At 40.9% G+C, this 15,000-nt stretch overlaps 3 protein-coding genes across 3 annotated transcripts in view; 1 reads left to right on the forward strand and 2 right to left on the reverse strand.

Annotated features, from left to right (window-relative positions):
• Positions 1-936: 936 nt before the first annotated feature.
• ccdc96 (coiled-coil domain containing 96) lies at positions 937-4,309 on the reverse strand. The gene is made up of 3 exons (XM_037758054.1): positions 3,190-4,309; positions 1,644-1,991; positions 937-1,519 (listed from the first exon to the last, which is right to left on the reverse strand). The coding sequence occupies exons 1-3, from the start codon at positions 3,931-3,933 to the stop codon at positions 1,205-1,207; spliced, it is 1,407 nt and encodes a 468-aa protein (XP_037613982.1). The 5' UTR covers positions 3,934-4,309; the 3' UTR covers positions 937-1,204.
• A 1,207-nt stretch (positions 4,310-5,516) lies between these two features.
• On the forward strand, positions 5,517-9,457 carry tada2b (transcriptional adaptor 2B). Its single transcript, XM_037758053.1, has 2 exons — positions 5,517-5,811; positions 7,541-9,457. The coding sequence occupies exons 1-2, from the start codon at positions 5,542-5,544 to the stop codon at positions 8,744-8,746; spliced, it is 1,476 nt and encodes a 491-aa protein (XP_037613981.1). The 5' UTR covers positions 5,517-5,541; the 3' UTR covers positions 8,747-9,457.
• Positions 9,458-14,036: 4,579 nt separating this feature from the next.
• Positions 14,037-15,000, reverse strand: part of grpel1 (GrpE-like 1, mitochondrial) — a 5,807-nt gene continuing 4,843 nt past the window's right edge. Inside the window, exon 4 of the mRNA XM_037758060.1 lies at positions 14,037-15,000. This exon is cut by the window's right edge and continues 162 nt beyond it. Within this exon, the coding sequence (XP_037613988.1) occupies positions 14,816-15,000 (185 nt within the window). The 3' untranslated portion in view covers positions 14,037-14,815.

Genomic DNA, 15,000 nt, shown 5'->3' on the forward strand with positions numbered 1-15,000 from the left:
GACATGTTTCTTTATAAACTCTGGACAAATCTAGTATCTATCTCCCCCTACTTCCAGTCTTTATTTTAAGCTGGGCTAATTTTCTGTGGGCTCCAACTCCATTTTAGCGCACAAACATGAGAGCGGTATCAATCTTTTTATCAAAGCAAATAGATATTTCCCAAACTGTTGTTCCTTTAATATTTCAAGTAGGCTGTTAATCTAAACTCCCTGTTAAGCATTGTTTTGCCTCTCTGTTAACCATTATATTGCCAGTATTAGCCAGTTTTAAAGGTCCCATATTGTAAAAAGTGAGATTTTCATGTCTTTTATATTATAAAGCAGATTTAAGTGCTTTATAAATACTGTTAAACCATCAAAACGATCAATATACGGAGAAATACACACAGCCTGAACTCAAAAAAATTGTGCGTTTGAAACAAGCCGTTTGGATTTCTGTCCATTTGTGATGTCACAAATGTACAATATTTAGACCGTTACACGGTTTTAAACATAAACATTCTAAATGTGTCCCAGTTTATTTCCTGTCGCAGTGTATATGAATAACATCAGCTGACAGGAAGTAAACATGGACCCAAGCTGTTGCCTAGCAACGCAATTCCGTTGCAATTCCGTTGAAATGCACTAAAACGGAGCGTTTAAGGCAGGGGGTAAATACAGGTATATTGAGACAGACAGTATGAGGAAAATACAAGTTTTTTTGGAACATTACAGCATGCAAACATGTTCTAGTATAAACACAAAATACAAGTATGAACCTGAAAATTAGCACGATATGGGACCTTTAAACAAAAGAAGTATCAGAAGTTTTAACTGCAAACTGTTCTTGCAGCAACCCATAACACAACAATGTCTTGTTGCCTTTTTGTCCACACTATCTGTGTCTATTTAACCTCTTACTGTTGATGCCTGTGCTAGTTTGTACTCTGTAATGTCTTGTTTTGGTTTAGTTTTATTGTATGTATGAAATCTATGTGCATTCAATGTTTAACTTCTTGGCCAGATCGCCAACGCTAAAGAGATTTTATCTCAATGGATTTGATCTGGTTAAATAAAAAAAGATATGAAAGTATTGCCCAAAGTAGTAAATATCCAAAGACGAACAATAAAACAAAGGCGGAAAAATCTGCACAAAAGCCGGGATCAGGTCTGATCACACCTTAAGAAGTTAATTCAGTCATTAGTTCATTCATTCATTCATGCATTAAGTTGTCTTCCATCTGCCACAACTGAAGACGATCTCAGCCTGCCGGCACTTCAGATCCTCCAGTTGTTCCTCCAGGTGGTCGGAGGCGTCCACGGTGTCCTCAAAGTCCCGCAGCAGGACCCTGTTCCCCAGCAGTCCACGGTGCTCCTTCAGCCTCAGGTTGTCTCTCTGCAGGCCGTTGCGTGCCTGCCGAGTCCCGCTCAGGAGCTCCCTCTTCCTGGCCACCATGGCCTCCACCTTGGCCAGCTGCTCTCGCTTGGCCTGGACCTCCATCTGGCTCCAGAACAGCTTCTCCTTTACGTTTGACAGGAGCTGATAGAGCAAAGGAAACAACAATGCTGACTTAATTACTTAGTACCGGAAATCATATATTTTGTGTGAAGCAACTGCAGAAATGACTTTAACGCAATCTGTACCTGTGGATTCTTCGACCTACCTCCAAGCTGCCGCTGATCTTCTTCTGCATCTTTAAAGATTCCTCCTTTTGCTTTTCCGCACGTCTTTGCAGCTCCAGCCTCTCAGCCTGCAGCTGCACAAACTGGAGATGCAGGGGGTTCCTGGCATGTTCTTCTCCTACCCGGAGCTCTGCTTCCAGCCTGTGAATCTTGATCCTCAGCTTGTTGTGCTTGAGGCGCAGCTTGATCAGCTCGTGCTGCAGAAGCTTCTCTGTTGCCAAGGTTGCCTCCACTTTGGCCTGAGCAGCTTGTTTGCCCAGGCGTCGGCTTAGTACTGTCACAGCTACATCCTGCTTCAGCGCCACGAACGCTCGCCATTCATTTTCTGCCTGAGGACGAAGATGAGAGGGGTTCGGACCGCTGATCAGTACACCGTAACACACAATCAACACTTATCAGGGTAACTGTAGCAGACCCCTAATTTGGGTGCTTAAATATATTCAAGTCGTGCTTTGCACATTTTCTTGGTTTGTTCTTAAAGCATTCCCCTGTTCGCATGGAGCTGAGAGCAGTGTCTGCATGGCTCAGTATGCACGTCACCTCCACCCAGCTCACTGCATAGCAGCATGTGTGTAGACCCCTTGTACTCCTTTTTCCCTGGAGGGATAGGAGACCAATTAAAGCCTCTGAAAACTTGGTTTCGAATCAAAGTATTTCTCCAGTCCGGATTGACTTGCCGTTCGGTCCGGATAATGGACCTCGGTCCGGACTTTGAGAAGCCCTAGCACATAAGTCTATGAGAAAATGAGCCTACTTCTCATCTGATTTATTACCTCAGTAAACATTGTAAACACGAGTTTATGGTCTCAATCGCTATAGTTTCAAGTCTTCTTCAATACAGCATGATGTTCATCTACCTTGTGATTGACAGGTCGCTACCACGTCTGGGATTTGTACGTGCTTTCGTCTTGTTTTCAGTTCATTACAGTTAATTATACCATTTTTGGTCGCCTAAAAATGTCTTCTTATTCAGCGTTCAGTTGTAAATGTAAATAACCAGGGGTGTAATGTAACAAAGTAATAAAACGCTGTTACAGTACTTAAGTATTTAAATGGTCAAACCACGCAGCGCCGATCAAATATGAATCAATATTCTGTTAACGTTAATGCTTATTACTCTCCTCAAATGTTTTCAGAAACATCTTGTAGTATACTGTTTAGCTGTAAAATGAGAACGCTTTATGACCCGGCAGCCGTGTTGAGATCAGTTGAGGAAATACCAAGCACCGCCCACCACCAGCCGGAGCGCAGCCAATAGGAACGCTCTCTCTCTCTCTGAAATGACCTGTGATTGGTCAAAGACTCCCGTCACGGGCTAGATTTTTTTAAAGCCTGAAAACAGAGCCATGACGAGGTGTGGGAATTACAATATGCTGAAAGGTTATTATGGAATTTTTGCCCAATGATGCTAAAAAATTGTCGCTTACTGAAGCTTTTTTGTTCCCATATGGATAGTTGAGCGTACTTAATTTTGCCACGTTGCACACACACACATGCACAGGTCCTGACTCTGACAATAAGACCAACCTTGTCCAGCTTCTCTTGGGACTTGAACCTCAGCTCCTCTGCCTGCTGCTGAGCCGTCTGTGAATCAGCGGTGAACTGCTGCTTCAGGTCAGTCAGGAGGTCAACGTACTTCTCATACTGCTGCAGCTGCTCCGACACCGGTGTCTCCATGTCCAGCTGGGCGTATTCCCCGGCATTCCTGCGGAAGAACTCCGCCAGCTTCACCTGCAGCGAGCTGTGGTGCTGGCTGGCTTCATCTCTGTCCTCACACAGCTGCTGGTGGAGCTGCATGTATTCTTCATAGTCGATGCCTTCTTTATCTGCGGGAGGAGCAGCAGGGGATTCCTCTTCCTCGTCAGCCTCGTCAGCCTCGTCTTCCTCTCGTTCAGGACTGGTGTTCTGTCTCTCCGGGGTCTCAAGATGCAGCCCGGGAGGTCCATCGTCATCATTGCTGTTGATTTCAGAAACAACACTCTCCTCGTGGGACACCGGCTGCTCACTCACTTCATTCACCTTCACATCCAAGTCTTCACTTGTGGCGATGCATTCGACACCCGGGAACTGATCTTCACTGTTCTCTTCTCCAACAGGAGCCTCTTCCTCAGTGGCTTTCACACTTTCTGAGTTTTCTTCATCCTGATCTGATGCAACAGCTGGGACACCTTCCTTTCCATGTCCATTAATAGGAGAATTGTCCTCCTCAATGGATGAATCTGCTGACACCACCCTATCATTCTTCACCTCATTTTCTGTCTCTCCATCCATTTTTTTTTAAAAGAAAATAAAAAACCCAGAAGTATTATTCTATTTGTGTAATACAGCTATAGGGAGCTGGTGCACTTCTGGAGTCTAATGCATCGGTTCGTTTTGTTTTAGGTTGTCGTGGAAACTGGCACTTGTGGTGATGCATTAGACAGCCGGAAACTCACTTCTACTGTTCTCTTCTCCAACAGGAGCCTCTTCCTCAGTGGCTTTCACACTTTCTGAGTTTTCTTCATCCTGATCTGATGCAACAGCTTATCATTCTTCACCTCATTTTCTGTCTCTCCATCCATTTAAAAAAGAAAAAAAAAACCCCAGAAGTATTATTAAAAAAAACCCCCAGAAGTATTATTAAATAAAAACCCAGAAGTATTATTAAAAAAAAAAAACAGAAGTATTATTAAATAAAAACCCAGAAGTATTATTAAATAAAAACCCAGAAGTATTATTAAATAAAAACCCAGAAGTATTATTAAAATAAAAACCCAGAAGTATTATTAAAATAAAAACCCAGAAGTATTATTAAATAAAAACCCAGAAGTATTATTAAATAAAAACCCAGAAATATTATTAAATAAAAACCCAGAAGTATTATTAAAAAAAAAAACAGAAGTATTATTTAAAAAAAAAACAGAAGTATTATTAAATAAAAACCCAGAAGTATTATTAAAAAAAAAAAACAGAAGTATTATTTAAAAAAAAAACAGAAGTATTATTAAATAAAAACCCAGAAGTATTATTAAAATAAAAACCCAGAAGTATTATTAAAATAAAAACCCAGAAGTATTATTAAATAAAAACCCAGAAGTATTATTAAATAAAAACCCAGAAATATTATTAAATAAAAACCCAGAAGTATTATTAAAAAAAAAAACAGAAGTATTATTTAAAAAAAAAACAGAAGTATTATTAAATAAAAACCCAGAAATATTATTAAATAAAAACCCAGAAGTATTATTAAATAAAAACCCAGAAGTATTATTAAATAAAAACCCAGAAGTATTATTAAAATAAAAACCCAGAAGTATTATTAAATAAAAACCCAGAAGTATTATTAAATAAAAACCCAGAAGTATTATTAAAAAAAAAAAACAGAAGTATTATTAAATAAAAACCCAGAAGTATTATTAAATAAAAACCCAGAAGTATTATTAAAATAAAAACCCAGAAGTATTATTAAATAAAAACCCAGAAGTATTATTAAAAAAAAAAAACAGAAGTATTATTAAATAAAAACCCAGAAGTATTATTAAAATAAAAACCCAGAAGTATTATTAAAATAAAAACCCAGAAGTATTATTAAATAAAAACCCAGAAGTATTATTAAAAAAACAAAACAGAAGTATTATTAAATAAAAACAGAAGTATTATTAAATAAAAACCCAGAAGTATTATTAAATCTGTCTATATAGGTGTAGGAAGCTGGTGCACTTCTAGAGTCAATGCATCTGTTTGTTATAGGTTGTCCTGGAAACTGGAATCGAGCTGAGCCAATCAGAAGCCTCCCCCTGACCTCTTGCTCATTAATATTAACAAGCAGGATGTAGAGTAGGTCGCGCATGCGCAGCACACCTTGTTCCTCCGACAACAAGAAACAGGAGCCAAGGCATCATGGCCGACCTAGGGAAGAAGTACTGCGTAAACTGCCTCGCAGATGTTACCAACCTGCGGCTTCGTTGCACAGACTGCCCGGATATAGAGCTGTGTCCGGAGTGCTTCTCGGCGGGCGCGGAAATCGGTAACCACCGGAGATGGCACGGCTACCAGCAGGTCGACGGCGGTCGCTTCTCTCTCTGGGGTCCCGAGGCAGAGGGAGGATGGACCAGCAGGGAAGAGCAGTCGCTGCTCGATGCCATCGAGCAGTATGGATTTGGAAACTGGGTATGTTCAGGTTTTTACGCACTAAAATATTGTGAAACAAGCTCCAAGAAACCTGCAGGAGCCAGATCCAACTCTGAGTTATTTTAGAGCAAAACTTAAAGGTCCCATATTATAAAAAAAGTGAGATTTTCATGTGTTTTTTTTTATTATAAAGCAGGCTTAAGTCCTATATGAATACTGTGAAAGTATCGAAACACTCAGTCCACAGGGAAATACACACAGACCGTATTCAGAAATTGTGCGTTTGAAACAAGCCGTTAGGATTTCTGCCCATTTGTGATGTCACAAATATACAATATTTAGACCATTACACGTTTTTAAACGTAAACATTCTAAATGTGTCCCCAGTTTATTTCCTGTTGCAGTGTATGTATATAACATCAGCTGACAGGAAATAAACATGGCCCCAAACTGTTGCATAGCAATGCAATTCCGTTGCAATTCCGTTGAAATGCACTAAAACGGAGCGTTTCAGACAGAGGGTGAATACAGGTATATTCAGGCAGACAGTATGAGGACAATAAAGTAGTTTTTTTTAACATTACAGCGTGTAAACATGTTCTAGTAGAAACATAAAATACAAGTACGAACCTGACAATGAGCGCGATATGGGACCTTTAATGTTCTTTTGCACTTTGTCGCAATGTTCTGTGCCTTGCCTACATCACTTTATATAAGTCAACTTAACAGCAGTCACAGTAGTTTGTGTTTTAAAGTAACGTTACTTATAAAAAATGTCAAGAGTGAAAGTTGGTCCAGTGGGTCGCATGGCAACCCAGTGACTCTTACAGGTCCACAGGTATTTCAGTGTTATTGTTTTATCTATTAAAGGCCTTACTGGCTACCACAAAATCCGAGCGCTGACTTCACTAAGCTAGAACTTTAGTTATACTGCCCTAGTGGAGGGTTACCCGACTCTTCTATACATCACAAACCAAGATAGATCACAATAAACATGTAAGCATCTGTATATGTTTTACCACTGCAACAGTCTGGTTTAGGGTTGCAACTAACACTTATTATTTTAATTATTGATGTAGTCTGTTATTTCATATCATTTAGTTCAATAATTGTTTTAGACACAAATGCTTTACTTTCTACTCTACAGGCGTGCAATTTAAAAAAAAAAAAAAAAAACTTATAATAATCAATTAATTAACTATGTGATATGGCACTTGTTAAGGGAAAAAATGTGAATTTTCTTGAAGGAAGAGCACAATTTAAACCCAAGTAAATATTAATTCATCACTTAGTTGAGTTAACTTAATTGCATTGGCCACGTGGACGATATACACATGGAATTAACTAAATATAATACAAATTGAACTAACTAAATAATATAAATAAAACAAAAATATACCACAAATATCAAAGGTAAAATCAAAATATACCTTTCTAAATGGTTACAATTCAAGATGTGAATAATCACATATTGAAATATGCTAAATAAATACAAAAGTATTTACAAAAAAATCCCATAAGCTAAAATCAAGGTATACCTAAGTTTCAAAGGGTTTAAGAGTCAGAGTGCCTCAGGGAATTTATCATATATTATATATATTTATATTCCACGTATGTTGAATTGTATGCTTGCATGTCATATTCAGCAGACTTGCTGACTGATTTAAAGACTCTCTAGGTTACAAGTTTATCAACTGAATACTGTCTACTGTGTACTTCTTCCACTATGCTCATGAAATAACAACATCCTGTTTGTGTTGTCTTTCAGGAGGACATGGCCGCTCACGTCGGAGCATCCCGAACTCCTCAGGAAGTCATGGAACACTATGTTACCATGTACATCCATGGAAACCTGGGTAAGGCGTGCATCCCGGACAGCATTCCCAACCGGGTGACGGACCACACCTGCCCGAGTGGCGGGCCCCTGTCGCCCAGCCTCACCACCCCGCTCCCTCCGCTGGATATCAGCCTGGCCGAGCAGCAGCAGCTGGGCTACATGCCGCTACGCGACGACTACGAGATCGAATACGACCAGGACGCGGAGAAGCTCATCAGCGGGCTGTCTGTGAACTACGACGACGAGGACGTGGAAATCGAAATGAAACGCGCTCACGTGGACATGTACGTGCGCAAGCTCAGAGAACGGCAGCGACGTAAGAACATCGCCCGGGACTACAACCTGGTGCCCGCGTTCCTGGGCCGGGACAAGAAAGACAAGGAGAAGGAGAAACCAGGAGCGCCGGGAGTCACGGGCGCCGCCGGCGGCGTGGGTGGCGCAGGAGCTGGCGGCGGCACGATTGGATCCGGTTCCACGACAGCAGCGGGATCCGGTCCCGTTCCCAGCACGCCCAAAAGAAAGATCACCAAGGAAGAGAAGGATCAGCGGGTCAGACTGCGGGGGCTCTGCCAGTTCATGGCCCATCGGGAATTTGAAGACTTCTTTGAGAACATGCACAAAGAGCGCGTGCTAAGGGCAAAAGTGCGTGAGCTGCAGCGCTACCGCCGCAACGGCATCGCCCGCCTGGAAGAGTCGGCGGAATACGAAGCGGCGCGCCACAAACGGGAGAAACGCAAGGAGAACAAAAGCGTGGTCACCTCCAAACGGGGCAGCGGAGGCGGCGGCGCGCTCGGCTCTGGGTTGGGACTCGGCGGTGGAGCCGGAGGCGGAGGAGGCATCGCCGGAGGGTTGGGGGTCGTGATCAAAGAAGAGTGCAAAGACGGCGAGTTCGCCGCCATCGAGAATCTGACGGGCTTCGAGCTGCTGTCAGACCGAGAGAAGGTGCTGTGTAACTCTCTGAACCTCAGCCCGGCACGCTACCTGACTGTCAAAACCATCATCATCAAAGATAACATGCAGAAAAGGCAAGGCATCCCGGCCAAGAGCCGGCTGCCCAGCTACCTGGACAAGGTCCTCAAGAAGCGCATTCTCACCTTCCTCACGGAAAGCGGCTGGATATCCAGAGACGCCTCTTAGCGATCCGTCTTCGGTCAGGAAGTAATAAGTTGACGATCACTGGTAGCTGATTTGCTGTAAGCTCCGTAGACAGGACAGAACTTTTTTTTCAAAGGGGACCTTGTGAATATGTAAATTGCAAAGAAAGAGGATGGGAAAAAAAAAAAGTTTATTTTCATACCAGGGATAGGAACAAAGACGAGCCTATATTTTTACATTTGGAAAGGGACGGGGGGTGAAAAACAAACTCTGTGGATTTCAAATACTTTGTGTCCTTATTGTTTCTACATGAATGAGAACTACAATGCTGACAGGTAAACAAACATCGACTGGTTCAAAAGCCATCTCAAGCTGCATTTTTGGGGTGAATGTTGGGTGACAGAATTGATCGCCGTCGCGGTCGTAGATGTTTTTGAGGATCTCTCAAACTCTCGGTTTCTCATCGGTTAAAGCCCGACCGCTAGCTGTTCAAATTTCTGTAACATTTTAAGGCCTTCGTTTCCTAGACATTGTCATACATCTTCAGTAAACTCTCAATTCTCTGACTTATTGTTTCCCCTTCTTACTGCCTACAAGGGAAGGAAAAGAACCATCATCTAGCTTTCTCTGGACTGGGTCAGATAGACATAGAGCGATACATCTGCTGATGTTTGATCATATATATATCAGTATTGGCACATATGTCAGCCAATAAGCAACAAGAAAGTGTGTGTAAAGAAATGCCAAAGAATATTACAAAATCATTTAGAGACAGTGTTGTCATTACACAGTCTGTCCACTAGAGAGCAGAACTGTAAAACGTCAGTACATTTGTTGGTCGCAATTCTTTCATAATCAAATTTAAAGGATCCTTATCAATAACATTCATTCATTATGTGTTTATGGTAAAAACAAAAACTTTGGCTGACATATTGTATTTAATTCTTAAAGCACCTGGCTTCAGATCTAGAAGTATTTCTCTATAGCATACATTCATGCTAAATAAGCAATGATCAAAAAAACACATCTTTAGGTATTATTTATTAAGAGTTTAACACTCAGCTAAACCTTGATTGGTGCCCGTAAGTGAGTGACATCATTCCAAATGAGCCCCGCCCACTTTAACCCACTTTAACCCACTTTAGAGAGGAGCACAGTGAAATACAGAAATCTCTCATGTGACATAATAACCAAAAGTGTTGGTAGAAAATCGTGAGAAAATACGTTTTCAGGGCAAAATATCCATAGTATTGGCTTCAAAAATCCTGTATCAGTCGGGCTACAATTTGTATTTTATTTACATTTTAGTTTGAAATCAGTGTGAAGGAAAAACTCTGAATGCTGAACACCCAAATGCTAAAAAAGTACGATACCAAGATTATTGTTTTTTTCTTTAACGTAAGTGTTAATGCAAGGCAGGCTAATAGTACACCTCTTTATCTTTTTACTCTTTTTTAGATTACAGTGTTCATCCTCATAGTACACGTTTTGAATTTCCACAGTCCTAACTCCAAACGTCAGCCCTGTGGTTGACCACTTCACACGCACACAGATGGTCTGTCAGACCAGCTGTTACCGACCTCCTCCCCCTCTTGGCAGCCTCTCATTAGTTTCTTTCAAAGGTAACTTCACTTTGTGTTGAAGGCCGAACCATCACAACAGCACCGGTGACTCATTCTCTCATTTTCTCTGCTTTTTCCTGCGAGTCAAGCTGAGCAGTGACTATTTAAATGAAAATGAAGTCATTGAATCGGCTGTCATTTCACAGCTCTAAAAATCACAAGAGAAGAAAGACAGTTCTTACCTGAACTTGAATATGTGCTAGAGTATTATTTTTTGCCTCTTTACTGCATCTGTAAAGAAGAATTTGGCCTTTTTTGGGGGGGGAAATGCAAGTCGTGAGCAGCATTAGTTCTGTATCAGTAGGCATTGCCTTAATCTTTGTCGTTTTCTTTTTTTTTGTGGTCATCATAAATGGCTTCCTCTTCATTGTAAAGCTTCAGTTTCTGGATGTTAATGTTCTGTTATGGTCATCAGTCATATTTCATCAACGCGGTGCTCCAAACCATGTACCATTCTAGTCAAACACTACTACATTTTATATTTCTGTCCCATGAAAAGACTTAAAGGTCCCATATTGTAAAAAGTGAGATTTTCATTCAAAACGCTCAATATACGGAGAAATACACACAGACCGTATTCATACATTTTGCGTTTGAAACAAGCCGTTATAGGATTTCTGTCCATTTGTGATGTCACAAATATACAATATTTAGACCATTACACGGTTTTAAACATAAACATTCTAAATGTGTCCCAGTTTATTTCCTGGTTGCAGTGTATGTTAATGACATCAGCTGACGGGAAGTAAACATGGACCCAAGCTGTTGCCTAGCGACACAATTATGTTGTAATTCCGTTGAAAATGCACTAAAACGGAGCGTTTCAGACAGAGGGTGAATACAGGTATATTCAGGCAGACAGTATGAGGAAAATTAAGTGTTTTTTTTAACCATAAGAGCATGTAAACATGTTCTAGTAGAAACACAAAATACAAGTATGAACCTGAAAATGAGCACAATATGGGACCTTTAACAAAAGACCAACAATGAGTTGATTCCACCTAAAGTATGTGGAACACATTTATTATTATCATCTTTCCAACATTCATAGTGGGTCACCTCCAGTACATCTGTTTGTTTCATCGAAGCTGCTGATTGAGCGACAGGCCTGGCGTATTATGTTGAAGCTGAGGTGAAAGTATGAGCATCATAACGAAGGGATAATAAGAACATTTCAGGTCAGAGGTCAGCTCAAAATGCAATCTGAACCAGAATGTTCTAGTAAAGCTAGTTTCCAGCCTATAAACCAAACCGAGAGCATGTTGATCTGACGGTTCCCCCTTGTGTTTGGATGTCAGCTTTTTGTTTATTCCTTTTAGATTGTGAGTTCTTTTTTCAAGGACTGTTTTTTCAGATGTCGACAGTGCAACCAAACGTTTCACATTGTTCCGAAAATGGTGTGTTTCGGTGTAAATGTCTCAAAAGGAAAACATGGCTAATAGATTTTCATTTCCCAGTGGAGCAATATTATTTGTAAAGTGGGGGGGAGGGGGGGGTTGATTTTGCATCCTTTATGTCACCAAAATGTAGATAATTTTGTAAGATACATTTGAAAAAAAAGAAACTATAATTGCTGACCTGTGAAATGTACAGTATTTTGTGTCATGGGAAATTGTTTATAGCTTTTGTAATAAAATACAAAAACAACATTTTGGATTACAAAGAAGACACATTTTTCTGAAGCTTTAGAGCAAAGTGATGGCATGCTGTTGTGCTGTCTTTAATCTTGTTACCGGTCTGATACTGTTGAGCTGTTTTTGCTGTCCCGTTATTTTTGTTATTGCACAAGGTGTGTACGGGGATGTATTAAAAGTGCAAAAACTTTATAATTATAAATAGTCTTGTTTGTCTTCAATAAGTTTGCAGCACAAATAACCCCATCAAAACACAAAATATCAGCTTTTTGTAGTCCATTAGAGGGACACAGAGAGGGCTTGTTACTCAAGCTGCAGGTTACACAGTAGCAGCATGTTAAGGAGGGTACAACAGTGTTTTCACCGTTATTATAAATGAAAGAAAAACACAAGAAAGTAAGAAATGGAACGGATTAGAATAGGAATTTGAATATCTATTCTAACCTGAGTAAAAGTATATATAATACAAGCATTATGATAATTCAAATTTTCAGTTTTCATTTAGTTTCAGTGGGGAAACAATACAAGTAAACATGACCTGTCTGATACAATTTAATAATTTCAAAGCTTGAGTTATTCCTTATTTTTCTAATTGTCAACAAATTCCATGAAAACACCTGATCATGATAGTGACAACAACTCTATCGCTGCAAAAAGTTTGTCGTCCGTGAAACCAAAAATGGACCGAAACCAACAGTATGTTGTGCATATCTCATTGCCTGTTGGTTCCTATACCGTAGACGTAAATATTTTGAAACGGTTTCGAAAATATATAGTTTCATTATTTAAAAAAGCTCGGTAATCTTCTGCTTATCTGATGGGGGCCAGGTCACGGCGACAATTGTTATGGTCAGAGGGATCATGACAGATCTGGGCTGCAGGTTTCTCTGAGTCTTGATCACCTTCAGCTGTTGATAATCAGCCTGGTTATATAGAAGCAGGTTGGCTGCACTCTGCTCATTCGGTTGTGTGTCTGCAGAGGGTCAACACCTTCAGTTGGCTCTCTGTGTTTAGTGATTTTGTGGGGTTTTGATTTTGAGTGTTCACATCTTTAGCCAGCCTCTACATCTCCTGTGTGTCCCTCCCAACTTACATTTCATTTGGGATCAGATACCTTTTTTGTTGGTCTATCATTTTTGGTAGATTTAGTGGGCGACTGTGGGGAAGTACACTGCACAAAAAAAAATTAAGGGAACACTTAATCATCACAGTGTAACACCAAGTCAGTTAAACTTCAGGGATATCAATGTGTCCATTTAGGAAGCACGAGTGATTGTGAATCACTTTCACCTGCTTTGGTGCAAATGAAAGTGACAACAGGGTGCAATGGAGAGGCAACAGCAAGACAACCCCTCCAAAAAAAAGGAAATGGTTTTGCATGTGGTGGCCACAGACAATTGCTCTCGCCTCATCCTTCCTGACTGATTCTTCTCTATAGTTTTGTGTTCTGTTAGTGTCCTTGTAGCATGAGGCGGTACCTGCAGCCCAAATCAGGTTGCACAGGTAGTCCAGCTCCTCCAGGATGGCACATCCATACGTGCGGTCACAAGACGGTTTGCTGTGTCTCTCAGCACAGTCTCAAGAGCACGGAGGAGATACCAGGAGACCGGCGGTTACACGAGGAGGGCTGGACAGAGCCGTAGAAGGGCGTCAACCCAGCAGCAGGACCGGTATCTCATTCTCATGCTGGATGATATTACAGGCAGCATAACGTTCACCACGGCGTCTCCAAACTCTTTCACGCGTGTCACATGTGCTCAGTGTGAACCTGCTCTCATTATTATAAAATAACGATATCCTCGAGAAGTGTAAGTCACTGAATCTAAAATATATTTATCATGTCTGTATGTTCAGATTTGACTGACTCAGAGAAGTAGGAGTAGCGTAAGTATCTTAATCAGATCCATGAGCTGTGTCAGTCACTGCTGCTACCGTTCACCGTGTTGGTGAGAGAGACAAACTACAATAACCAATACCGCTTACCTCTCTCACTCCATGGCTTAAAACCGCCGCACTACTTTTCTTTTTAAATATTATTTCAAGATGTGTGTAAAAGAAAAACACTCAACCAAGATGCCAAAGTTGATCAATTTATTCTTCTGATGCTGTGAATAATTTGGACAAATATTACATAATTAATCTAATGGTTTACAGTTAAAGCCGTTACATTACCGTCAGGCAACATTGAGCCAAATTGTGGCATAGGAACGTCACAATTACCAAATTACTGGCCTACCGGAGCCTGATCTCGTCCAAATGAACAACAGAAAGATGTTTTGTTTTTGTTTTTTTTACCATGAAGGCTTTGGGAAGCCCGACTCAGAACAAAGTAACATCGAAACATTTCTCCACATCCTCATGTACTGCTGTTCCATGCTTTATTCACAGAACAAAATTTAAAACTCACAAACAAAAAGAGAAGACAAATGACGAGTCAAGTTCAAGATTATTAGGGCTTTAAACAAAAGTCTGGAATGATACCAACGGTTCAGAATTAGCACTCAAATTACATCACAGCTCACACAAAAAAGTCTCAAAATTACGTTTTTTATGACAATTTGTTCAACTTTTTGTGTCTCTTTCAGTAAAGATTCAAGTTTGTAGGAGACATGAAAGCCTCTTTCTGTGATCTGGTGATAATCTCTGACAATACCTGACTGATGACGAGTTGAAATTTGTGCCAGACTAATTGTAAGTGTAAATGTATCTGTAAAAATAACTGGTTGATATCGTCTAGATACAAAGTTCAGTTGGGTTCCCGTCTCTCTGACCCTCGACCGGTCTGCTGTACCTGAGGTCATCCGTCTCTCAGGCAACAAAGCAAATCCCACTTTGCGAAAGTTACGTCATCGCTTCTAGGGCGCTTTGGCCACGCCCACCAACGCCGGCCTGAGGGTGCGACCGTGGAGCTTGTAGCCCACTTTGGTTACTATGGCGACGGTGTCGGGCTCCTTGCCCTCCACGGGGGCGTAGAAGAGGGCCTCGTGCTCGTAGGGGTCGAACTTCTGGCCGTCCGGGTTGAGCCTGACCAGGCCGTGCT

The sequence above is a fragment of the Sebastes umbrosus genome, chromosome 22 (genome assembly GCF_015220745.1).
Source record: "Sebastes umbrosus isolate fSebUmb1 chromosome 22, fSebUmb1.pri, whole genome shotgun sequence".
NCBI lineage: Eukaryota > Metazoa > Chordata > Actinopteri > Perciformes > Sebastidae > Sebastes > Sebastes umbrosus.

Coding starts and splice junctions, on each gene's coding strand:
- tada2b (XM_037758053.1), top strand. CDS start 5,542: ATGGCCGACCTAGGGAAGAAGTACTGCGTAAACTGCCTCGCAGATGTT. Junction 5,812..7,540: donor AGTATGGATTTGGAAACTGG/GTATGTTCAGGT, acceptor GTTGTCTTTCAG/GAGGACATGGCCGCTCACGT.
- ccdc96 (XM_037758054.1), bottom strand. CDS start 3,933: ATGGATGGAGAGACAGAAAATGAGGTGAAGAATGATAGGGTGGTGTCA. Junction 1,992..3,189: donor CCCAAGAGAAGCTGGACAAG/GTTGGTCTTATT, acceptor CTTCGTCCTCAG/GCAGAAAATGAATGGCGAGC. Junction 1,520..1,643: donor AGATCAGCGGCAGCTTGGAG/GTAGGTCGAAGA, acceptor TTGCTCTATCAG/CTCCTGTCAAACGTAAAGGA.